The sequence below is a fragment of the Pongo pygmaeus genome, chromosome 9, assembly GCF_028885625.2.
Source record: "Pongo pygmaeus isolate AG05252 chromosome 9, NHGRI_mPonPyg2-v2.0_pri, whole genome shotgun sequence".
Taxonomy (NCBI): domain Eukaryota; kingdom Metazoa; phylum Chordata; class Mammalia; order Primates; family Hominidae; genus Pongo; species Pongo pygmaeus.
This window is the reverse complement of record NC_072382.2, coordinates 12,122,556-12,148,146: the sequence shown is the minus strand read 5'-3', so window position 1 is coordinate 12,148,146 and position 25,591 is coordinate 12,122,556. Positions and strand designations below refer to the sequence as shown.

General features: G+C 49.8%; 1 protein-coding gene across 4 annotated transcripts; it reads right to left on the bottom strand.

Annotated features, from left to right (window-relative positions):
* Positions 1-377: 377 nt before the first annotated feature.
* Positions 378-25,521, bottom strand: GANAB (glucosidase II alpha subunit). Of its 4 annotated transcripts, none has more exons than XM_054440183.2 (25): positions 25,366-25,509; positions 18,680-18,784; positions 18,419-18,527; positions 18,043-18,170; positions 10,335-10,514; positions 9,824-9,889; positions 8,955-9,028; positions 8,698-8,781; positions 8,519-8,615; positions 8,080-8,260; positions 6,542-6,695; positions 6,108-6,343; positions 5,886-6,012; positions 5,704-5,783; positions 5,321-5,464; positions 5,092-5,188; positions 4,698-4,799; positions 4,274-4,517; positions 2,827-2,891; positions 2,586-2,662; positions 2,399-2,473; positions 2,110-2,223; positions 1,874-1,986; positions 1,604-1,704; positions 378-1,468 (listed from the first exon to the last, which is right to left on the bottom strand). In XM_054440183.2, exons 1-25 carry the CDS (start codon positions 25,401-25,403, stop codon positions 1,359-1,361), a joined length of 2,901 nt encoding a protein of 966 aa, XP_054296158.1. In that variant the 5' UTR covers positions 25,404-25,509; the 3' UTR covers positions 378-1,358. The 4 variants fall into 4 exon arrangements, with proteins under 4 accessions (XP_054296158.1, XP_054296157.1, XP_054296159.1 ...); XM_054440182.2 differs by having other exon boundaries at positions 8,698-8,785; positions 8,959-9,028; XM_054440184.2 differs by lacking the exon at positions 9,824-9,889 and having other exon boundaries at positions 8,698-8,785; positions 8,959-9,028; positions 25,366-25,521.
* Positions 25,522-25,591: the final 70 nt, after the last annotated feature.

Below are 25,591 nucleotides of genomic sequence, written 5' to 3'. Positions count from 1 at the left end.
GCAGGGCGCAGTGGCTCACTCCTGTAATTCCAGCACTTTGGGAGGCCGAGGCAGGTGGATCACCTGAGGTCAGGAGTTCCAGACCAGCCTGGCCAACATGGTGAAACCCCATCTCTAATAAAAATACAAAAATTAGCTGGGCATGGTGGCACATGCCTATAGTCCCAGTGACTCAGGAGGCTGAGGCACGAGAACTGCTTGAACCCGGGAGGCAGAGGTTGCAGTGAGCCCAGATCACGCCATTGCATTCCAGCCTGGGCAACAGAGTGAGACTCAGTCTCAAAAAAGAAAAAAAAAAAGGAAAGAAAATGTAAGGTCTCTAGGCTTCTAGGGTCTGTGGCTCAGGCTAGAACTAGAATCCAGACTACCACCAGTTATTTATGGTTTATCCCTTTATTGTTTCTCCTTTGATCAAAACATGTCACAGCTGGGAACCAGAGGAAGTAAAAAAAATACCCACAAATATTCTCCCTGAATCCCCATTAGTCCTCCCCCAACCCCCCACCCAGGGCTTCCAGCCAACCCCGAGCACACATGATCATCTCCCCCCAACCCTCAGGCTTATCCTAGCAATAAATACAGGTGACCATGATTCACTGAAACCACAACTGATTTCTCCATCTTAAATGCCCCTCAAAGGGGACAAGAAGGGGGCAAAAGAAGTTTAATGCCCATCCCCTAAGAGGTATGGAAACGTCTTTCTGCCAAGGGACAGAGGAGGTAGAACTGCCCCTCTCAGAACTGCAGCAGCTCTACAAGGAATCGGGGAGAGGAAAAGGATAGAATGAGAGGGAAAAGGATGTTCTTTAGCAACCTCACTCCTTTTATCCATTCATCCCGTCCCAGGTAAGTGGTGGTCCCAGTGTATCGGTGGGGCATAAAAAGGGGAGTAAAGCCTGGAGGAAGAAATGAAAGGAGGGAGAGCAATCTGGTGGGAGGGAAGGGGAAAAGGAGCCCTAACTCATTGCCCTCATCTTCTTCCAAGAAATGGCATCAACATACAAGAGGCATGAACGGATGGAGTCTGGGGGAGTTCAGGGCTCCTAAATAAGGGAAAGAGAAGGGGTAACAAGGGCCCTGTGGTTTCCTGGTGTTCTTAAGTGAATGTGCTCCAGTTAGAGCAACAGGATGTTGGGGGAATGAAGGGAAAGAGTTGGTATCAACGGAGTGGGAGAGGTGAGATCACAAGAGGAATTTGGAGCCCAGGGTCAGCCCTCTCATCCTGCCCAAATGTTGGCAGAATCTGGGTCTTAGACTAGCATAAGTGAAGTCTCGGGAGGGCCGAACTCCAAGGCAGAAGAATATCTCTCAGCACTACTGCTCCCCTTCCCTCCCCCTAACCCAGAACATCCCTTGGGTTATCGCAGGTGAATACTCCAATCAGATGCCACATTGACGCCAGGCTTGCGCAGGACCAACACAGAAGTCTCAGGGTCATGCTGGAAGGACAGGCGGCTTTCTGGAGATCCTGGAGGAGGAATAAGAGTGCCATAGTCATACCAATGGGCTATAGCATAACAACGTTCCTACAGGCAAGGGCATCCCTCAACCTGCCCCGGCTTCCCCTCCTTCCCCCATCCTAGGGGCCAGATTGGTCACTCACCTTTTGTCTGGAGTACCACAGCTGCTGGCTTTCCAGCCCCTATTATCACCACCCGCTCAATCCAGATTGGTGTCTCAAAGTGTCCTGCAGGGTCTGCTGAGCTGGAGATGGCAAAAGCAGATGTCCATCACGGGGAAAAATAACAGAACAGAAGGAAGGAGGAGACTCAAAGCAAGGTCAGGATGTGAGAAAAGAGCACAGTGAACTGGGAGCCCCCACAAGGATCAGGCCCCAGCAAAGGCAGCCAAGGAAGAGTGGGTGACCCATTACCTGGAGACAAGGGTGTTGCCAGAGAATGAGAATCGACGCAGCAGGAACTCTTGGCGAGTCTGATAGTTGAACGTGTGCCCATCATCCAGAAAGAGCTCTCCTTGAGCTGTACCCTGAGCAAGAAGTGGGATAGGGGAGCGCCTGAGCCCAAGAGGGAGTGAGGGGCACAACCCCAGGGAACTGAGTCCTAGGAAGGCAGGCAAATGGCTGAGGAGACTCGCTGCCTGTGCACTTACCTGAGGGCTAAGTGCAACAAAGAGAGTGATGGGGTCATCCTTCATACATTCTGAAGACCGCCGCACTCGCATCCATCGAGGCACGACTGTCCCTCCACGCTGGAACACAGGAATCTAGGGCAAGAGCAATGCCAGGATGAAGTTGCCCCCTTGTCCAACCTTGGGCCCCACAGCATGTTTTGCTTACTCATGTATGCCCATGTCGGTACTGGACCCTAAGGCACACATTCTCTCCCCTTCTGGAAATTTACAGGGAGATGGAACTGGCAGCCACACTAGGCTTACTCACACTGCTTAGAGTTACAGGCAGGTATAGGGTCTGGGGACCATGATGCTTCTGGTAGCTTTGAATGTCATACCACACCTGTGAGTGACAAAAGACGTAAGATACCGGCTCACTCAGTGCACAGGGGTCCCATCCTGTTTGCCTCCTTTGGCTTCACCATCTTTCCCCACCATGCCCTTCCTTAACTCACCTCCCCTTGGCCAGGCAGATAGACCTGGACACCATGGGCTCCAGGGTCTGATACAGGGTGAACCAGCAACGCATCCCCTAAAATATGCCAGAATCAACTCTGAATAGGGGGATTAGTTCCCAGAACAGGGAACACCAAAGTGCCTGCCCTGTGCACCACCAGCTTCACTAGTCCCTCCCCGGGCATCCGCAGTGCTGCTTGGCCCAATGCCAACCCACCACCAACTGTCCTCATTCCTCACCAAGCAAGTACTGATCATCTATATTGAAGGTAGTCACATCCTGAGGATACTGCACCCACAGGGGCCTAGGAAGGAAGAAAGACAATAAAGGAAAACTTTTCAATTTTGGCACAAGTCAGAGATGCTCCTCCAGGAACTGGCAATAAGAAAAGAACAGCACAGGCCAGGTGTGGTGGCTCACGCCTGTAATCCCAACACTTTGGGAGGCTGAGGCGGGTGGATCACCTGAGGTCAGGAGTTCGAGACCAGCCTGACCAACATGGTGAAACCCCGTCTCTACTAAAAATACAAAAATTAGCCAGGCATGGTGGCAGGCACCTGTAATCCCAGCTACTCAGGAGGCTGAGGCTGGAGAATCACTTGAACCCAGGAGGCGGAGTGCATTCAGTGAGCCAAGATCACACCATCGCACTCCAGACTGGGGGACGAGAGTGAGACTTTGTCTCAAAAAAAAAGAAAAGAAAAGAACAGCACAGGGGTTTAGACCCAGGAGTTTGCAGACAGTCTGGTTGGGGTTCAGGTCTCAGTTATACAATCCAGTCTTAGTCATTTAACCTCCTAAGCCATCTGCCTGCTTCTTCTCTGCCCCCTACTGAAACCATGCTGCACAGCAGCCTGCCAGTAGCCTCCTTGCATGTTTCACTGCCCTGGCTTACAACCCTGGCTTGCAAGGCCCTCCAGGAGCAGATCACACTTTCTTCTTAATCTCATCTCCTAGCTCTCCTTCTGCTTTTTTACCTAAGACATACTGAGTTTTTTTCTATTCCTAGTACATAACAAACTAATTTCTCCTTTAGAATTTTTGTACTTCCAATTCCCTCTGCTTGGAAGATTCTTCCTACATAACATGGTCTGTCCCATTCATTCAGGCCTCATCTCACATAGCCTTCTTCTCAAAAAGTTTTTCATTTTTTTGAGACGGAGTCTCCTTCTGTCACCCAGGCTGGAGTGCAGTAGAGCAGTCTCGGCTCACTGCAACCTCTACGTCCTGGGTTCAAGTGATTCTCGTGCCTCGGCCTCCCGAGTAGCTGGGATTACAGGCACCATGACGCCCAGCTAATTTTTGTATTTTTAGTAGAGACGGGGTTTCGCCATATTGGCCAGGCTGGTCTCAAACTCCTGACCTCAGGTGATCTGCCCACCTCGGCCTCCCAAAGTGCTGGGATTACAGGTGTGAGCCACTGTGCCCAGCCTCAAAAAGGGTTTTTATGACCACCTAATCCCATTACCGTTTTATTTTTCTGAAAGAGCTTATGACTGCTGTCAATTTTCTTCAAATGTTTACTATTATTCATCTCCATTAAGCTCCCCTTCACTCTTGACCTTAATGATTTTCCATCCTTTACAAGGCTGTGGTGAGTGAAGAAACAGACCCAGAGATGAAGCCCAGTCCCTAATACCCCCAGCCACCTCAGCCCACTCTTCACAGCCCAAGTGAATGCCTCACCTCATGACAGGAATGCCTTCCCGATGGGCCTGATATAAGAGGGTGTACCAGAAGGGCAGCAAAGAATATCGCTGGCCCAAGGCATCTCGGATTATATCATTGTGCTGAGATGGTAACAGCCATGGCTCTCGTCGCCCAGTGTCCAAGTGGGCATGTGCCCGGAAGAATGGCTGGTAAGCACCCATCTGGTACCAGCGCACAAGCAGCTCTGGCTCTGGGTTTTTGAAGAAGCCACCCACATCCGCTGGCAGAGAGAGGAAGCAGGTTGGAAAAGAGGGTGAAAGAGAGATAGATACTGCTTGAGAAACTTCCCAAGGCCCTAACTTGGACTCTCAACTCTCTTTGCTCACAACACCTTGGTCCTGTGCCCTCTACTTTGCCCCTTTCCCACCAAACCAAGACCCCAAATTCCTCCCTGTCTTACCCCCACAGAAGGAAAGTCCCACCAGCCCCAAGCTGAGACACATAGGAATAGAGATCTTCAAATGGTCCCACTCGGCAGTGTTGTCCCCTGTCCACACGGCTCCTGAGGAAAACAAGAAGTGGGGCGCTTGCACATGGTAAAGGGGTTCAGCTTTTTACATGGCTGACCTCCCACATCTGCTCTGGGTCCCCAGAACCCTGCTGAAGATGCAGTTCACAAGAACATTTGAACAAGGAGTGGACCTCCCACGCCCTGACTTCCTTCAAAGCGCATAGCTGAGAGGAAGCAGATGCAGTGTGCGGCTCCCATTCCTCAGAGAGGCAGGTCCAGGTCCATGGCTCCTGAGATCTGGCCTTCACACCCTTCTGCCACAGCTCCATTCTCTAAACCTTACCAAAGCGCTGGGAGCCAGCGAAGAAGGCCCTGGCCAGGACAAAGGGGCGTTCCATGCCCCCAGAGCGCTGTCTCAGCCCATCAGCAGTCGCCATGTGCTGGGTGAGGAGAGAAGAAAAGAGGGGTAGTGAGGAGCAAAAGCCAGCTGTCATCTGGTGCAAGTCCCCTAGGCCCTCAGTCTCTAGGCTGTTTTCCCTCTTTCCACCAACTCTCCTCTCTCAGCCCCTTACCACATAAAGGCCATAGATGTTATGCACATCCCGGTGCTCCCAGCCCCCATAATGCTGGGCATCCTTGAGCATGGTGACCTCAGGACCATTGAACACAGATGGTTCGTTCATGTCATTCCAGACAAAGAGGTTGGGAGCTGAGCCCTGGGAATGTGGGCAGAAAATGGGGACAGAAGGACAGAGGGGAGGAAGAAGACAAACAGTGTCAGAGAAGAGAGCTCCTAGAAATCTAAAAAGATGCATTTTTCAGGGCCCTCCCCGGATCATCAAGGCCCCCTGATATGTTGCAGGCAATCAACCATAGAAGGGTTGGCAAGTGGAGAGAGATTCAGGGAGGCAGGTGGGACAGACAGACGCAGGTCATGGGGAGAGGCCTTCCCTACCTCATAATTGTCATAGCTGAACATGTTAGCCCACCAGGCCCTCATCGTGGGATTAGTGAAGTCAGGGTAACCAGCTGAGCCTGGGAGAAGTTAAGGGTGGCTCTCAATCCCCTAAGGGGCAAAAGAGCCACCATTCTACCTCCCTGACTAATCACCTCTCCCTCAATTCTGGGTCTGCCTACCTGGCCAGCACCAGCCCTCATAGTCAGAGCCATCCCGGGTTTTAACATACAGCCCCAGGTTCCGCAGCTCCTCGTGAACTCGGTAGCCGGAGTCCACCTTGATGTGGGGGTCTACGATGGCCACCAGCTGGGGGCAAGGAACAGGGGTGCTCAGGTCTCTTTAAGGCTAAACTATGCTTCAGCCCTACCCTGAGAAGACCAAGCGTGACTGCAACCCCTTACCTTCCGCCTTTTAGAAGCCAAGCGCTCAAGCATGGTGCGGGGCTGAGGGAAGCGACTGGGGTCCCAGGTGAAATACCGCTTGCCATCAGCATGTTCAATGTCCAGCCAGATGACATCACAGGGCAGGTTGTGATCATCGAAGCCCTGATCCACTTCCAGCACATCAGCCTCGTCCCGGTAGTTCCAACGGCTCTGGTGGTAGCCGAGGGAGAAGAGTGGGGGCAACGCCTGGGTTCCTGCAGGTTCATCGAGAGATGGGGGTCACAACAAGGATCAGGCCCAACACCCAGAAACTGAGGGAGGCTTGTGAACTAGAGGCAGGCTGAGAGGTACAGACCTAGAAAACAAGCTGGGGCACAGGATCTCTGAAAACATAGAATCACCCCTGACAAGAAAGGAGCAGAAGAATGAGGCTGTCAGGGAAAACCATGTACCTGTGAGACTAGCATATTGCCGGAAAACATCAGAGATGGAGGGCCCAAGCAGCAGGAAGACATCAATGATGCCAGTCTCTGACATCCAGCGAACATCTGTCTGTGGGGTCTCCCCAGAGCCCTGCAGGTAGTCCATCATCTTCCCAAACAGGGTCTGTACAGGGGACAACAGAGGGGTCAGACACCTCCTGCCCTCCCATTTTCCAACCCCAAGACAAAAAGCAGCAATTTTCTCCCAGAGTCCACACAGAGCTGGCTCTTCTAAGTTGCTTTCGGTAAGACTAAATGGGGCCTCCTCAGCGAGGCTTTCCTGGACCACACTATCTAAAGCAGTACAGCCCCCACCCCTACCCCACCAGTTTGGGGTGGTTAAGTGCTAACAAAGACTCTTTCATGTCTTTGTTAGCACTTAATCACTCCAAACTCATCTTGCATTCCTTTTTTTTTTTTTAAGACAGAGTCTCACTCTTTTGCCAGGCTGGAGTGCAATGGTGTGATCTTAGCTCACTGCAATCTCCACCTCCCCAGTTCAAGCAATTCTCCTGCCTCAGCCTCCCGAGTAGCTGAGATTAGAGGCGCACACCACCACACCCAACTAATTTTTGTATTTTTAGTAGAAACAGGGTTTCACCATGTTGGCCAGGATGGTCTCGATCTCTTGACCTTGTGATCTATCCACCTCGCCCTCCCAAAGTGCTCGGATTACAGGTGGGAGCCACTGAGCCCGGCATCATCTTGCTTATTATTTGTATTTTTCAAACGTTTTTATAGAGATGGGGTCTCGCGATGTTGCCCAGGCTGGTCTCGAACTCCTGGCCTCAAACGATCCTCTTGCCTCAGCCTCCCCAAGTGCTGGGATTACAGAAGTGAGCCATCATGCCCGGCCCCATCTTGCCTCCTTTGTTATGTGTTTAAAATGTGTCTTCCTCCCTGTGAGTCAGAACCTTTGTTTTTTTTTTTTCTGAGACAGAGTCTCACTCTGTCACCCAGGCTGGAGTGCAGTGGTGAAATCTTCACTCACCGCAACCTCCGCCTACCAGATTCGTGCAATTATCCTGCCTTAGCCTCCCGAATAGCTGGGATTCCACAGGAGTCCGCCGCCACACCCGGCTAATTTTTGTTTTTCTAGTAGAGATGAGGTTTCGCCATGTTGGCCAGGCTGGTCTCCAACTTCTGACCTCAGGTGATCCGCCCACCTCAGCCTCCCAAAGTGCTGGGATTACAGGCATGAGCCACCACACCCAGCCCAGAACCTTTTCAACTTCAGTTAACACTATATCCCCAGCACCCAGAAGAGTACCTAGCACATAACACACTGATAATAAGTGCATTCCATCAGTCCAGAATAGGCAATACCTTCCCTAAGAATGTGAGTGAGCGTGTCACCTGGGAGTGATTAGGGAACTCAAATGCTGCCCACCAGGCCCACGGCCCCTTCTCTCACTCAGTCCCCAAATAGCTAATACCCCTAGTATACCTATTTGTCTCAAGGCCTGGAAGCTTCACTCCCTCCTTTTTCCCCGTGCCTGTGCTCTCACCTTCCCAGCAGTATTGGAAGATATATCAACCCAGGTCTCTGCAGCATTGAGCCAGAAGATGCCCAAGTCGCGATGAGGGTTGTGTGCCAGGAGCACAGGCACAGACCCATACAAGGCCATGGGATTGTACAGCTCATACTGGAACACATCCAAATTGTAGAGGCGATATGGCTCCCCACCCCTGCAGGCAAACAGACAGACTTGGGCTGCTAACTGGCCCCAGGCTACGTCATATGCTAACTCCACTCCACAGACACAGGTGAGAGATAAGCAATGGCTCCTCTTGTCCTTTCTCAAAAATTTTCTATCACCAAAGGTGATTCTGGACACAAGAAGCGACCCATGCTTGTCTGGAGTATCCAATATGCACACCCATCTCCCTAAAGGCCTGACTCCTTCCTGCCCACCTCCATCTTCCTGATGTCACCATAGGACTCACTCAGTGACCTTCAGCCTCAGATTGTCTGCATGCTCAGGGATCCCATAGACATGCTCCATGCCTGGCAGAGAGAAGTCCAAACCCACAGACATGGGGCCTGGAAGAAAAACAAACAAGCTTCAGAGCTTCTGCTTGCAAAGGAGCCCTGCACCCCAGCCCAAGGAACCCGAGCCCCTCACCATACGGCTTGCTGTCAGAGTGAGTTTTGAATGTCTCCTCCCAGGCTCCTGGCTCATCTTTCTCTGCCTTCCCCTGAGTCTCCTCTGGCTGTTAAGAAGAAAAGAGGACCAGTCTCCAATCATACCAGTTCTCTCCTTCCCTGCTCCCATCAACTAAATCCCATCCCTGATGGTGAGACTAAGTTCAAGTTTCTCATGGGCCTATCCCCTCCACCCTCCCAGCCAGCCCTATCCTCCAACCACCCACCCGCTCCAACTTGCCTTGTCGCCATCCCCAGGTGTTTCCTCAGGCTGGGCCCCATCGCCCTCAGCTGGGTCTTTTGATCCTTGCCTGGAAGGTAGGAGAGCTGTCTGCTCCAATCCAGAGGGGGCAGGGACGAGGGGCTAGTGGAAGGAGGGGTTAGGGAATAGAGAGCCAAGGGTCCAAAGGAACGAAGGCATTGGAGGAAGGGACTAAATGTTAAAGCTTGGAGAGGGAACCCACAATGAGCAGCTAAGTTTGCAAAGGATGGGGAGAGAAATGAGAAAGGAAAATGAGGAGTAAGTGCCACCAGGGGGCACAGGCCTGAACACCAGCCTCTGTCAACATCCCAGAAGAGAAAGGCAGGATGATTCAGGGGCCTGGGTTATGAATGCCAATCCTGGCTCTGTTGCCTCTACTGAGAGATTCTGGCCCCAAGTGCCCTCCCTGGGCCTCAGCCTCCTGGCCTGACAGAATGGCTTTGCAAAGGCATGTGGGTCATACTATACCAAGCCTCTACAGACATACATAGGGACTTCAAGAGGTTCTGCCAAAAAATGCTTTCAAGGGCAAGTAGCTCTGCCCAGAACCTCAGGTGCCCCTCAGCTGAGAGTCAGGAACCCCAGCAATAGGCAGCATCTCTCCATCCCCTGGCAAAGCAATAAGCTCCCTACATTCCTGAAGGACCTGACTTTCAGTGTTTCACCTTCCTTCTTCTGGGGGCTCCCAGCCAGGGTAACAGGTAACGGGACCAGACATCACACGGCAGGGGAAAGTGGGGTGAGTGAAAGGCTGGAAGGGTCTGGGGCACCTCCCCCTGAAGGCTAGAGTGAGGAATGGGTAAGGGCAGAGGAACAGATACAGTACCGGTGGCCACGGATTTACCTAGAGAAAAGGTTCTTGATCTTATCCCATATGCTACCAAGCGTGAGACTAACCTTATCCGAGAAACTGGGGCAGGAGGAGATGGGTAGGGAAGGGGAAAAAGAGGCACAAAACCAACACAAAAACAGAAACATAAAAGTGAGTTTCAGTCGACAAACTTCCAGAGGTGGGGGGAAAAAGAAACCAAAATAAATAAATAAATAAAAAGGAAGAAAATAAATCTGGGAAATGTGATGATGTGAGAAGGGGAAAAAGGAGACACAGACCCAGGTAGGCCTCCCAGAGATGCCCAGGGTACAGCTCAGGGACAAAAGTGACTGCCTGCTGGTCTGCACAGGAAATGGAAAAAACCGCACCCGGGTCTGGTTCCTACCCTCCCTGACAGAGAGCTTCTCCCAGCCCCCAGGCCCTACCTGGCTGTCCCACCACCGTCTCCTCCCAGTGCCAGACCTCACAACACCCCTACGCTCTTTCACACTAGGTTCCCTGCAGTCCCAACCCCTGTACTCACGAGACCCTAGGGGCCCTCTGGTGCTCAAACTCCAAGAGTCCTCGGGCATTGACACTAAGCAGAAGACTTCGGTCCTCTAGTAGGTCAAGGCGGAATGGCTGTGCTGTCAAGATGATCTTGTAGGGTCCCTCAGCCATGGTTAACTCCACACTGTTGTCATCACGACCAGAGACAGAAAGCCTGGGAAACATATCAAAAGAAATATAAGGAAGTACAAAGGGCCAAGAGGAGTAATGACACTTTAGAAGACGGGGAAATCTACCTGTTAAGAGAAATAGGCAGCGTGGTAACAGAGCAGGGATAGACAAGCTAATCAACAGAACCAAATAAAGGGCCCAGAAACAGACCCAAGCATATTTATTACTTTTTTTTTTTTTTTTGAGACGGAGTTTCGCTCTTGTTGCCCAGGCTGGAGTGCAATGGCGCAATCTCAGCTCACCGCAACCTCCGTCTCCTAGGTTCAAGCAATTCTCCTGCCTCAGCCTCCCAAGTAGCTGGGATTACAGGCATGCACCACCATACCCAGCTAATTTTATATTTTTAGTAGAGACAGGGTTTCTCCATGTTGAGGCTGGTCTCGAACTTCTGACCTCAGGTGATCCACCCGCCTCGGCCTCCCAAAGTGCTGGGATTACAGGCGTGAGCCATTGTGCCTGGCCACTTACTACTTTTTTAAATGTACTAAATACTAAGAGGTGGCATAGCAGATGAGAGAGGAAAGGAGAACTATTCAAAAATGGAAGTGAAAAAACATTTTCCATATAGAAAAAAAATGATTTTCCAAATATGAAGAAAAATGATGTACTTCTTTTTTTTTTTTTTTTTTTTGAGATGGACTCTCGCTCTGTTGCCCAGGCTGGATGGAGCACAGTGGCACAACCTTGGCTCACTGCAACCTCCACCTTCCAGGTTCAAGTGATTCTCCTGACTCAGCCTCCCAAGTAACTTGAGATTACAGGCAGGTGCCACCACACCCGGCTAATTTTTTTTTTGTATTTTTAGGAGAGATGATTTTTCGCTATGTTGGCCAGGCTAATCTCAAACTCCTGACCTCAAGTGATCCACTTGCCTCGGCCTCCCAAAGTGCTGGGATTACAGGCAAGAGCTACCACGCCCAATCCCTTGATATCATATATCTATCTAATACCAGATACAAGTATCAACTGCAGAAAGATTATGACTTAAAAAATTTTTTTTTCTTAAGATAGTCTCACTCTATCACCCAGACTGGAGTGCAGTGGCACAATCTCGGCTCATTGCTACCTCTGCCTCCCAGGTTCAAGTGATTCTTGTGCATGAGGCACCCAAGTAGCTGGAATTACAGGCGCCCACCACCACGACCGGCTAAGTTTTGTATTTTCAGTAGAGACACAGTTTCACCATGTTGACCAGGCTGGTCTTGAACTCCTGACCTCAAGTGATCTGTCCACCTCAGCCTCTCGAAGTGCTGGGATTGCAGGCGTGAGCCATCACACCCAGCCTGCTTAAAATTTAAAAGTAAAAGCTTTGGGATGGGCTCGGTGGCTCACGATTGTAATCCCAGCACTTTGGGAGGCCGAGGCAGGTGGATCGCTTGAGCCCTGGTGTTCAAGACCAGACTGGGCAACATGGCGAAAACCCATCTCTACCAAAAATACAAAAATTAGCCAGTCTCATAACCCGATCTCAAAATAAGTAAATAAATGAAAGCAAAAGTGTTAGAAGAAAATTAAAAAATATATTTTTGGCCAGGCATGGTGGCTCATTCCTGTAATCTCAGCACTTTCGGAGGCCGAGGCAGGTGGATCATGAGGTCAGGAGTTCGAGACCAGCCTGGTCAACATAGTGAAACCCTGTCTCTACTAAAAATACAAAAAGTAGCCGGGTATAGTGGCGCACGTCTGTAGTCCCAGCTACTCGGGCATAGTGGCATGCACCTGCAGTCCCAGCTACTCGGGCATAGTGGCACACGCCTGTAGTCCCAGCTACTCAGGCATAATGGCGCACGCCTGTAGTCCCAGCTACTCGGGCATAGTGGCACACGCCTGTAGTCCCAGCTACTCAGGCATAATGGCGCACGCCTGTAGTCCCAGCTACTCGGGAGGCTGACGCTGAAGAAAGAATCGCTTCAACACAGGAGGCGGAGGTTGTGGTAAGCCAAGATTGCACTACTGCACTCAGCCTGAGCAACAGAGCAAGACTCTGTCTCAAAATATATATACATATTTTTTTTTTCTGACCTTAAGGTAGAGAAAGACTAAACACAACAAAGGCTAACAACAGAAGGTAAAAGACTGATACATCTAAAAACATTAAAATTAGGAATTTTTGTTTATCAAAAGTACCCTTAGGATCATCAAGAAGAAGGAAAAGTCTAAGAAATTTTATCAGTCTAGAGGGGCCTAAGGAAACATGACAACTAAATGTAACAGCGTATCCTGGATGAAATCCTGGAACAGAAAAAGAACATACACAAAAACTGAAGAAACCTCAAGTATGAACTTTAGTAACTAATGTATCACTACCAATTCACTAGGGATCACAAATGAACCACAGTCATATTAATAATAGGGAAGGCCGGCCGGGCGTGGTGGCTCAAGCCTGTAATCCCAGCACTTTGGTGTTGCGGGAAGTCAGGGACCCCAAATAGAGAGACCGGCTGAAACCATGGCAGAAGAACCTGGATTACGAAGATTTTATGGACATTTATTAGTTCCCCAAATTAATACTTTCGTAATTTCTTATGCCTGTCTTTACTGCAATCTCTAAACATAAATTGTAAAGATTTCATGGACACTTATCACTTCCCCAATCAATACCCTTGTGATTTCCTATGCCTGTCTTTACTTTAATCTCTTAATCCTGTCAGCCGAGAAGGATGTATATAGTCTCAGGACCCTGTAATAATTGCATTAACTACACAAATTGTACAGCATGTGTGTTTGAGCAATATGAAATGTGGGCACTCTGAAAAAAGAACAGGATAACAGCAGTTGTTCAGGGAATAAGAGAGAGAACCTTAAACTCTCACCGCCAGTGAGCTGGGCAGAACAAAGCCATATTTCTCTTCTTTCAAAAGCAAATGGGAGAAATATCGCTGAATTCTTTTTCTCAGCATGGAACATCCCTGAGAAAGAAAATGCTCACCTAGGGGCAGGTCTCTGAACTGGCCCCCCTGGGGCGTACCTGTCTCTTATGGTCGAGATTGCAGAGGTGAAATAAACTCCAGTCTCCCATAGCGCTCCCAGGCTTATTAGGAAGAGGAAATTCCCACCTAATAAATTTTGGTCAGACCGGTTGATCTCAAAACCCTGTCTCCTGATAAGATGTTATCAATGACAATGGTGCCCAAAACTGCTTTAGCAATTTTAATTTCGTTTCGGTCCTGTGATCTTGCCCTGCCTCCACTTGCCTTGTGATATTCTATTACCCTGTTAAGTACTTGATGTCTGTCACCCACACCTGTTTGCACACTCCCTCCTCTTTTGAAAATCCCTAATAAAAACTTGCTGGTTTTTGTGGCTTGTAGGGCATCACGGATCCTATCAACGTGTGACGTCTCCCCCGGACGCCCAGCTTTAAAATTTCTCTCTTTTGTACTCTGTCCCTTTATTTCTCAAGCCAGCCGACGCTTAGGAAAATAGAAAAGAACCTACGTGATTATCGGGGCAGGCCCCCCGATACTTTGGGAGGCTGAGACGGGTGGATCACGAGGTCAGGAGATCGAGACCATCCTGGCTAACATAGTGAAACCCCGTCTCTACTAAAAATACAAAAAAATTAGCCACACGTAGTGGCAGGCACCTGTAGTCCCAGCTACTCAGGTGGCTGAGGCAGAAGAATGGCGTGAACCTGGGAGGCGGAGCTTGCAGTGGGCCAAGATCGCGCCACTGCACTCCAGCCTGGGCGACAGAGCAAGACTCCGTCTCAAAAAATATATAAAAATAAAAAAATAAAAATAAAATAATAATAATAATAGGGAAGGCAGGGCGCGGTGGCCCATACCTGTAATCCCAACACTTTGGTAGGCCGAGGTGGGCGAATCACGAGGTCAGGAGTTCGAGACCAGCCTGGCCAACATGGTGAAACCCCACCTCTACTAAGAATACAAAATTAGCCAGGCGTGGTGGCACACACCTGTAGTCCCAGCTACTCAGGAGGCTGAGGCAGGAGAATTGTCTGAACCCAGTAGGCGGAGGCTGCAGTGAGCCGAAATCGTGCCACGGCACTACAGCCCGGGCAACAGAGTGAGACTCCATCTTAAAAAAAAAAGAAAAAAAAAAAAAACAGGAAATACTGGGTGCAGATAAGCACAAACTCTCATCCTTGCATCTTTCCTATAAATCTAAAACAAACTAAAACTAGCTGGGCGCAGTGGCTCATGCCTGTAATCCCAGCACTTTGGAAGGCCAAGGTGGGTGGATTACGAGGTCAGGAGTTCGACATCATCCTGGCTTATATGGTGAAACCCCATCTCTACTAAAATTACAAAAGTTAGCTGGGAATGGTGGTGCGCGCCTGTAATCCCAACTACTGGGGCAGCTGAGCCAGGAGAATGGCTTGAACCCAGGAGGCGGAGGTTGCAGCGAGCCAAGATCGTGCCACCGCATTCCAGCCTGGGTAACAGAGCAAGACTCCGTTTCAAAAAGACAAGAAAACTGCATTTTTTTTTTTTTTTTTTGAAAGAGACAGGGTCTCACTTTGTTGCCCAGGCTAGCCTCAAACTCTTGAGCTGAAGAGATCCTCCTGCCTCAGCCCCCTGAGTAGCTCAGGCTACAGGCACGTGCCACCATGTGCAGCAAAAGTATGTGTGTGTGGTTTTTTGTTTTTTCAGACAGGGTCTGGGTCTGTTGCCCAGGCTGGAGTACAGTGACAAGGTCTTGGCTCACTACAACCTCCGCCTCCCAGGCTCAAGCAATCCTCCCTCCTCAGCCTTCTGAGTAGCTGGTACCACAGGCACATGCCACCACACCTGACTAATTTTTGTATTTTTAGGAAAGACAGGCTTTTGCAAAGTTGCCCAGGCTGGTCTCAAGCTCCTGGGCTCAAGCAATCTGCCCACCTCGGACTCCCAAAGTGCTGGGATCACAGGCATGAGCCACTGTGCCCTGCGCACTTGTGTTTTCTTTTAAAGACACCTTGGCCAGCACGATGGTTCACACCTGCGATCCCAGCACTTTGGGAGGCTGAGGCAGGCAGATAACCTGAGGTCAGGAGTTTGAGACCAGCCTGGCTAACACTGTGAAACCCTGTTTCTACTAAAAATAGAAAAATTAGCCAGGCTTGGTGGCACGCGCCTGTAATCCCAGCTACTCAGGAGGCTGAGGCAGGAGAATCACTTGAACCCGGGAGGTGGAGGTTGCAGTGAGCCGAGATCCGAGATCACGCCAGTACACTCCAGCCTGGGTAACAGATCGAGACTCTGTCTCAAAATAAAATTTTAAAAAAGTAAATAAAAGAAACTAGGAAAGACAACCAAGCCAAGACCACCATGAGATGTCATTTTATACACAAACCATTGACAAAACTTAAGTCCAACAGTTTCAAGTGTTGGAAAGGATGGAGATCAATGAGGCCTTTTTTTGTTTTTTTTTTGAGGCTGAGTCGCCCTCTGTAACCCAGGCTGGAGTGCAACGGCGTGATCTCAGCTCACTGCAACCTCCGCCTCCCAGGTCCTGGTTCAAGCAATTCTCCTGCCTCAGCCTCCCAAGTAGCTGGGATTACAGGCACGTGCCACCATGCTCAGCTAATTTTTGTATTTTTTCTTTTTTTTGAGATGGAGTCTCACTCTGTCGCCCAGGCTGGAATGCAGTGGTGTGATCTCGGCTCACTGCAAGCTCCGCCTCCTGGGTTCATGCCATTCTCCTGCCTCAGCCTCCCGAATAGTTGGGACTAAAGGCGCCTGCCACCATGCCCAGATAATTTTTTTGTATTTTTAGTAGAGATGGGGTTTCACCGTGTTCACCAGGATGGTCTCGATCTCCTGACCTTGTGATCCGCCCGCTTCGGCCTCCCAAAGTGCTGGGATTAAGGCGTGAGCCACCGTGCCCGGCCTAATTTTTGTATTTTTAATAGAGATGGGGTTTCACCATGTTGGCCAGACTAGTCTTGAACTCCTGACCTCATGATCGACCCACCTCAGCCTCCCAAAGTGCTGGGATTACAGGCATGAGCCACCACATCCAGCTTCAATGAGGCCTTCTTATAAATCATTGGTGGAAGTGTAAATTGGTAAACCACTTTGGCTTTATCTTGGGAAGTTGATCATCTCCATATTCTACAATCCTGCAATTCCTCTCCTAGTTATACACCAAAGAAACTCCTGAGCAAGGATAACAGGAGACATGTACAAGAAGGTTCACAGCAACACTTTGGATAGCAAAACACTGGAAACAACCCCAAGGCTTATCAACCTAGAAATGGATTCATCAGTTGGGGTATATTCATACAACATAATAATATGCAGCAGTAAAAATGAATGAACTAGAGCTATATGAAACGGAATTAAATAAAGTTATGTGAAAAACAGAAACCCAGCCGGGCGCGGTGGCTCACGCCTGTAATCCCAGCACTTTGGAAGGCTGAGGCGGGCGGATCACAAGGTCAGGAGATCGAGACCATCCTGGTTAACGCAGATCGCGCCACTGTACTCCAGTCTGGGCGACAGTGAGACTCCATCTCAAAAAAAAAAAAAGAAAACAGAAAAACGGAAACCCCAGAAGACCACATGCACTAAGATACTTCCTCTGTAAAGCTCAAAAACAAAAAATATATATAATTTATTGCTTAGGCACACAGACATATGTGTGCATATATATACTCACATAATACAACTGTAAGAACAAAAAAAAGGCAAAGGAATGATAAACTTCAGAATAACGACCACCTACGTCTGGAGCAGCCAAGGGGTACAGGACAGTGAGACACGGCTGGGCTGAGTGGAAAGTTTATAAGGTGGAGTATTTGAGACAGAGTCTCACTCTGTCGCCTAGGCTGTAGTGCAGTAACACAATCTCGGCTCACTGCAACCTCTGCCTCCTGGGTTCAAGCAACTGTCCTGCCTCAGCCTCTTGAGTAGCTGGCATTACAGGTGCGCACCACCACACATGGCTAATTTTTGTATTTTTAGTAGAGATGGGGTTTCACCATGTTGGCCAAGCTGGTCTCCAACTCCTAACCTCGTGATCTGCCCACCTCGACCTCCCAAAGTGCTGGGATTACAGGCGTGAGCCACCATGCCCGGCCACTATGTGATTTTCTAAATTATGTATTTAAGAGAAAGTCATGGATGGATGCATGGAACACTGAGGACAGGGTATCATGACACAAGAATCTGAGTAATCCTATTCTGAATATCTAAGGAAAAGGAAAGGAGGAAGAAAGGAAGGAAGGAAGGAAGCAAACAAGCAAGCAGGTAGACATTGTATTCCTGGAGGACTAGATCTGTAAATGAACAAGGCCTTGTTTATTTCTACTTATATAACCAGCATCCAGCCCAGGCCTGTCAGGGAGGAAAAAGCAATACTTGTTTGCTGAATGAATGAATGAGAATAAAGGGATAAAGAGAAGTGAAACAGAAGAAGAGGTGGGGAAAGGTTGAGGAGCATGGCAAGGTGTTATGCTAGTTAACTACTACCTTATTTTGGGAAAGAATGTCAGCAACCAAAAAAAGGTTCATCAGGAAGGAGAAAGGGGCCACAGAAATGGATGTTTCTCAGGAAAAATTTACCGGGCTACTGGCGGATCAGCCACCAAAACATCTGGCACACGGTATCGGGGTCGCCGAGCCTCCAGCTCATCAATCCTGAACCGAGTCATGTTCTTTTGAAGCCCCTGAAGCTCTAGCACCAGCAACACCTGCGGGGACAGAGGTTTGGATCTGGAGAAAGGAAATGGGATACACCATGGAATGCTCTTTGAACCCATTCTCTCCTAAGGGGTTTCTTCCTTTGAGCCCTTTGCCTAAAGGCCAAGATCACATTTCTTCATAAAGTAAAAGTCCAAAGATTAGGCTGGGACAAGATGTTGACCACAATCTCCCCCTTTCCAAATTACCCCACAGCCATTGCCCCATCCCCACCAGACTCTTCCTTGTCTCTCCTGACCTTGGTGACCTCATGGATCAGATGGACCGTGAGGGAATCAGGACCAAGCTGTAGAGAGTCCAGCAAGGCTCGGTATGGAGAGAGGCCTGGCCGTATGCTTCTCTGTCGCCTGCCAAGTGAAGGGTTGGGAAGTAAGGTAAAGGGCCACCTGCAATGTCCCTACGTCCCTCTATCACCTGTAGTGTCCTTAGGCACTCCATCTGCCACAGACACCTCCCACATTACCCTACATTCCATCCCTCTCTCCCAGAAATATCATACTTGCAGAAAGAACTCTCTTCACAGGTCTTAAAGTTGCTTCTATCCACAGCAAGGGTAATCCCCAGGCAGACCCCTAAAAAAGCCAGTATCAAAGATGCCCAAGACCTGTGGAGAAAACGACAAAGACGGAGCAATCAGCATGGGGGTTAGAAGGGGCCCCCTTCAAAAGGAAAAGCTTCTTCCTGTCATAACACTAGACGATAGTTGAGGAAAGAAGGGAGAAAGATGTAGTCATGTCAAATACAAAAGAAGGCAGAGTAGACACAGGTTAAGGATCAGGCCTGAGAAGTTGGCTCACTCACACCTTCCCTTTGAAAGGCAGAGTAGGCTGGGCGCGGTGGCTCACGCCTGTAATCCCAGCACTTTGGGAGGCTGCGGCGGGTGGATCACAAGGTCAGGAGATCGAGACCATCCTGGCTAACACGGTGACACCCCGTCTCTACTAAAAATATAAAAAATTGGCCGGGCGTGGTGGCGGGTGCCTGTAGTCCCAGCTACTTGGGAGGCTGGAGCTGGAGAATGGAGTGAACCCAGGAGGCGGAGCATGCAAGCTTGCAGTGAGTCGAGATCACGCCACTGCACTCCAGCCTGGGTGACAGAGTGAGACTCCGCTTCCAGAAAAAAAAAAAAAAGGGCCGGGCACGGTAGCTCATGCCTGTAATCCCAGCACTTTGGGAGACCGAGGCCGGCAGAGATTACGAGGTCAGGAGTTCGAGACCATCCTAACACGGTGAAACCCTGTCTCTACTAAAAATACAAAACATTAGCCAGGCGTGGTGGTGGGTGCCTGTAGTCCCAGCTACTCGGGAGGCTGAGGCAGGAGAATGGCGTGAACCTGGGAGGCGGAGCTTGCAGTGAGCTGAGATCGCTCCACTGCACTTCAGCCTGGGCGACAAAGCAAGACTCCGTCTCAAAAAAAAAAACAAAAAAAAAACAAAAGAAAGGCAGAGTAGACAGAGGATCTTTCACCTTCAGAGGCCCTGGTGTTGACTCTGGTGACATCAGCCTCTCAGAGGAAAGGAGCAGTAACAGCCACTCTCAGAGGAAATGGTAGTACCATATGCATGGAACAGACAAACAAAGCAAGCCACACCCTTCTATTGGCAAGGCATTGGGTGGATGCAAAGTTAAAGAGCTAAAGATGAGGGCCAGGCGCGGTGGCTCATGTCACGTCTGTAATCCCACCACTTTGGGAGGCTGAGGCGGGTGGATCACTTGAGGTCAGGAGTTCAAGACCAGCCTGGCCAACATGATGAAACCCCATCTCTACTTAAAATACAAAAATTAGCTGGGCATGGCATTGAGCATCTGTAGTCACAGCTACTCGGGAGGCTGAGGCATGAGAATCGCTTGAACCCGGGAGGCAGAGGTTGCAGTGAGCCAAGATTGTGCCACTGCATTCCAGCCTCGGTGATGAAGCAAAGCTCTATCTCAGAAAGAAAAAAAAAAAAAAATGTACCCTCAGCTAGCCTGCTGGTTACAGTTCCTAGGGTCCTAACATCCCTAGCACCCTAGGCAGCCTGTTTCTCTGATTTCCACTCCTGTATCTTCAAAATACCACCATCACTACCCAAAGCTGAAAAAAAATAACAATAGCTAAAATGTTCTGAGCTCTAATGCACCCCTAGGGGCCTGGGTAATCACTTTATATTACTAGTTTTTAATTCTGCCTGCAGTTTTTGTTTTTTGCTTTTTTTGAGACAGTCTCACTCTATCACCCAGGCTAGAGTGCCGTGGCACGATCTCAGCTCCCTGTAACCTCCGCCTCCCAGGTTCAAGCAATTCCCGTGCCTCAACCTCCTGAGTAACTAAATTACAGGAGCACGCCACCATGCCCAGCTAATTTTTGTATTTTTAGTAGAGAGAGGGTTTCACCATGTTGGCCAGGCTGGTCTTGAATTCCTGACCTCAAGTGATCCACCTGCCTTGCCCTCCCAAGTAGCTGGGACTACAGGTGCTCGCCACAGCACCCAGCTAATTTTTTTTAAAGTTTTTTTTTTTTTTTTTCCTGGCCAGGCGCAGTGGCTCACACCTGTAATCCCAGCACTCTGGGAGGCCAGGGTGGGTGGATCACAAGGTCAGGAGTTCGAGACCAGCCTGGCCAAGAGATCAGCCTGGCCAATATGGTGAAACCCCATCTCTACTAAAAATACAAAAATTAGCCAGGCGTGGTGGCAGGGGCCTGTAATCCCAGCTATTTGGGAGGCTGAGGCAGGAGAACTGCTTGAACCAAGAGGTGGAGGTTACAAGTGAGCAGATCACGCCATTGCACTCCAGCCTGGGCAATAGAGCATGACTCTGACTCAAAAAAAATAAAAATTTTTTTTGGTAGCAACAGGGCCTCACTTTGTTGCCCAGGCTGGTCTTAAACTCCTGGGCTCAAGCAGTCTTCCCATCTTGGCCTCCCAAAGTGTTGGGATTATCGTGTGAGCCACTGTGCCCAGCCTGCCTGCAGTTTTTAACAGTATCAGTGACCTGGTCTCACTTCTAAAGATTTTAACCTAATCAGAGAGGAGCCTGGGCATCAGACTTTTTGTTTTTTTTTTTTGAGATGGAGTCTTGCTCTGTCACCCAGGTTGGAGTGCAGTGACGTGATCTCAGCTCACTGCAACCTCTGCCTCCTGGGTTCAAGCGATTCTCCAGGCTCAGCCTCCCGAGTAGCTGGGATTACAGGTGCCCACCACCATGACCGGCTAATTTTTTTTATTTTTAGTAGAGACGGGGTTTCACCATGTTGGCCAGGCTCGTATCGAACTCCTGACCTGGATCCACCCGCCTCAGTCTCCCACAGTGCTGGGATTACAGGCGTTGAGTCATTGCGCCCCGCTGGCTGAAGTTTTTTTAAAGTTCCCTAAACAACTCTAATGAGCAACCTGGGTTCACAACCACTTCTTTACATGCATACTTCTTTTCTCTTTCTTCCATTGTTTTCTTGGTGAATATAGGGTTGGGGTTTATTTCCAGATGGGAAAATTAAAGCATAAAAGGTTGAATAGTTCACCCAAGATTAAATAGCTGGTAAGGGATGAAACGAACTGAACCCAGTTGTGCTTGACTCTGGGGCCCATGTGCTTTACCATGATGCACAATACAGCACACTAATCACTAGCAGGATGAAATGGGCCTGTCTCACTGAGGACCATCATCCCAAGGTTATCACGAATTGTCAATTTCCCAATGTGCTATGAAATAACAGATAAGAGACTAATAGGCTTATTTAAATAAGTTAGTTTGAAGAATATATTCATCCAGGATTCATCCTTAGGATTCTGAGTAAATCCTAAACAGAGATTCTCAAATTTTAATGTCTGTTAAGAATCGGCCAGGCACGGTGGCTCACACCTATAATCTTGGCACTTTGGGAGGCCCAGGAGGGCAGATCACGAGATCAGGAGTTTGAGACCAGCCTGGCCAACATGGCGAAACTCCATCTCTACCAAAAATACAAAAATTAGGCCGGGTGTGGTGGCTCACACCTGTAATCCCAGCACTTTGTGAGGCTGAGGCGGGTGGATCACCTGAGGTCAGGAGTTTGAGACCAGCCTGGCCAACATGATGAAACCCCATCTCTACTAAAAATAAAAAAAAATAAAAAAATAAAAAATTAACAGGGCATGGTGGCACACCCCTGCAGTCCCAGCTACTCAGGAGGCTGAGGCAGGAGAATTGCTTGAACCCGGGAGGCAGAGGTTGCAGTGAGCCAAGGTTGTGCCACTGCATTCCAGCCTGGGCGACACGAGACACCACCTCGAAAAAAAAATATATATACAATAATTAAACAGGCGTAGTGGCACATACCTATAATCCCAGCTGCTGGGGAGGCTGAGGAACGAGAACGGTTTGAGCCTGGGAGTCAGAGGTTGCAGTGAGCCGAGATCGCACCACTGCACTCTAGCCTGGGTGACAAAGTGTGACTCTGTCTCAAACACAAGAAAAAAAAGTTGCCCAGGCTTGTCTTGAACTTCTAGGCTAAAGAAATCTTTCCACCTTGGCCTTCCAAAATGCTGGAATTACAGGCGTGAGCCACTGTACCCACCCTGGACACCGCATTTTATTTTTAATTTTTTTTGAAACTGAGTTTCGCTCTTGTTGCCCATGCTGGAGTGCAATGGCACGATCTCGGCTCACCGCAACCTCTGCCTCGCGGGTTCAAGCGATTCTCCTGCCTCTGCCTCCCAAGTAGTTGGGATTACAGGTGCATGCCACCACATTTGGCTAATTTTGTATTTTTAGTAGAGACGAGGTTTCTCTGTGTTGGTCAGGCTGGTCTCGAACTCCCAACCTCAGGTGATCCGCCAGCCTCGGCCTCCCAAAGTGCTGGGATTACAGGTGTGAGCCATCGTGCCCAGCTGACACCACATTTTAAACATGCTCTCCCAGTGACACTGATATTGGCAGAATAGGAGCATACTGTGAGAAAGTTTCAAAATGGGGGTGGGAGGGTTCTTCTAAGCAATAAAGTTTTACAACCAGCCAGGCACGGTGGCTCACGTCTATAATTCTAGCACTTTGGGAGGTCAAAAAGGGAAGATCCGGTGACATAGCAAAATCTCGTCTCTACTTAAAAAAAAAAAAGAGTAGCGAGGCATGGTGGCAGGTGCCTGTAGTCCCAGCTAATCAGGAGGCTGAAGCCGGAGGACAGCCTGAACCCAGGAGTTTGAGGCTGAATGAGCTACGATTGCATCACTGCTCTCCGGCCTGGGCCACAGCACAAGACTCTGTCTCAAAAAAATAAATTAATTAAGACTGGTCAATGTGGTCTCTACTAAAAATACAAAAATTAGCTGGGCGCGGTGCCACACGTCTGTAATCCCAGGACTCGGGAGGATGAGGCAGGATAATCACTTGAACTCGGGAGGTGGAAGCTGGAGTAAGCCGAGATTGCACCCCTGCACTCCATCCTAGGCAACAGAGCAAGACCCTGTCTCAATAAGTAAACAAACAAATAAATAAATAAATAAAATTCGACAACCTATAATAAGGTAACTAAAGACAGGGTCTATTATACACATTGTATCTAGTTATCTAGCATTAGCTTCAGCATCTGCTTGAAAGCTAAAAGAAAATGACCAGAAATGAGATCACAGAGTGTACTGTGATCTCATCACAGGACTCTCCTCCAGCTCCAGAGGAATGTACGAAACAACCGTTCCACAGCAGGCCAGACAGAAAAATGAAGAAAACACTAGGCACTGTGGTTTAATAGGCCAAGCAGAATAAATGCTACCACAAAACTCTATAGCAAGGCATGCGGCACAGGTCCTGCAGTGAGTGACCTGAGTGACTGAAACAGGCACTCTTGGCCACTGACCCACCTCCGCCTGTCAAAAGCAGCAGTAAATAGAAGTACAGTGAGTTGAGGCCGAGCGCGGTGGTTCACGCCTGTAATCCCAGCACTTTGGGAGGCCGAGGCGGGCGGATCACGAGGTCAGGAGATCGAGATCATCCTGGCCAACATAGTGAAACCCCGTCTCTACTAAAAATACAAAAAAATAGCCAGGCGTGGTGGCGGGTACCTGTAGTCCCAGCTACTCAGGAGGCTGAGGCAGAATGGCGTGAACCCAAGAGGCGGAGCTTGCAGTGAGCCGAGATCACACCACTGCACTCTAGCCTGGGCAACAGAGCGAGACTCTGTCTCAAAAAAAAAAAAAAAAAAAAAAAAAAGACAAGACATACAGTGAGTTAAATACCCTCTGGGGCCCTATTTGCACAGTCTGTAAAATTGGTTCGGAAAGATGCCAATGGAGATAGGATTCCTAAAGCATCTTTCAGATATGACCTGTTGGAGGGCCCTGAGGAATTCAGGGATGCCTTGACCACCTCAAGAGAGGTATTCATAGGCCAAAGTCAGGAATAAGCTGCAGGGCAAGTTGCACCCATTTATTGTTTCAGATCACAGGCTCCCAGGGAACTGAGTTTATGATCCACGCTTTCTTCACCGCTTCGGAGAGTACACGCCTACCCCACCCCAACATATCCGTTAGGTCCTAGTCAACATTTGTGGCACTGGTGATATGTTTCGAATCTTTTTTTTTTCCCCCAGTAATATAAACCCGAGAGCGTGGACCAAGCCATTCGATTACACGTTGTGTTTGAGCAACACCATCCACGCCGTGAGCTTACTAGACCCTGGGCCGTGCCCAGCGACCGTGGACACTGAACTAAGCCAGAGCTGGTGCTCACGTGAAGACAAGGGCAGAGGAGGATTCGGAGCTCTAGGGAGTAGAGCCAGAAGAGTAGTACAGGCTTAACTGCCGGCCCCGTGCTTCCAGCTCAGCCGAGGAGCCGCAGGGCCGCAGGGCCGCAGGCTGCATTCCCGGAGGCCAGGCCGCATCTTTTCCCCCGCCCCGACGACCCCGCGCACTGCAGGAAGGGAGCGGCGACGTTGACCGCCGCAAGCAGCCAAAGGAGGGCGGCGGCTGAGAGCGGCCAAGACCAAGAAAAACGCACAGCTGCGGCTTTACTAAGCCGCCGGGCGGGAGCCCGGAGCCCCAGAGGAAAGGCCCCAGCGTCGCTCGGATCTACCACGGGGAGACCGGAGGCGTCTGAGGCCGCCTCCAGAGGAACACAGGTTCCTCACGAGGCCGGAGGTGGCAGAGTGTCAAGAGACACACAGGAAGGACTGGAATGGGACTTGGGGGATCTAGGGGCGTCCCGGGCGCGCCCCCAGATTCCGGGCTCCTCACCGCCTCCTACGCGCCGCCACTGCCGCTACCGCCGCCATCTTGTGCCGAGTTTGCTCCTTGACCCCAAACCTCCCGCCCCACCGCGCGCGCTCAGCCACGTATCCTAGTTCCCGCCCCTTCCGGCCTCATGATTGGTTCGGCCTGAGCGCCGCCGGGCAGCTGTCTCATTGGTAGAGTGCGCACTCCAAATAATCCAGGGGGCGGGGCTTCAGGCCAGGGGCGGGAA

Excerpts from the sequence above, each read along its gene's own strand:
- GANAB (XM_054440183.2), bottom strand. The coding sequence starts at position 25,403 with ATGGCGGCGGTAGCGGCAGTGGCGGCGCGTAGGAGGCG. Across the intron at positions 18,528-18,679 it reads GAAGAGAGTTCTTTCTGCAA|GCGACAGAGAAGCATACGGC; the intron begins GTATGATATTTC and ends TTCACTTGGCAG. Across the intron at positions 6,696-8,079 it reads CTTCCAATACTGCTGGGAAG|ACCCTGTTTGGGAAGATGAT; the intron begins GTGAGAGCACAG and ends TCCCCTGTACAG.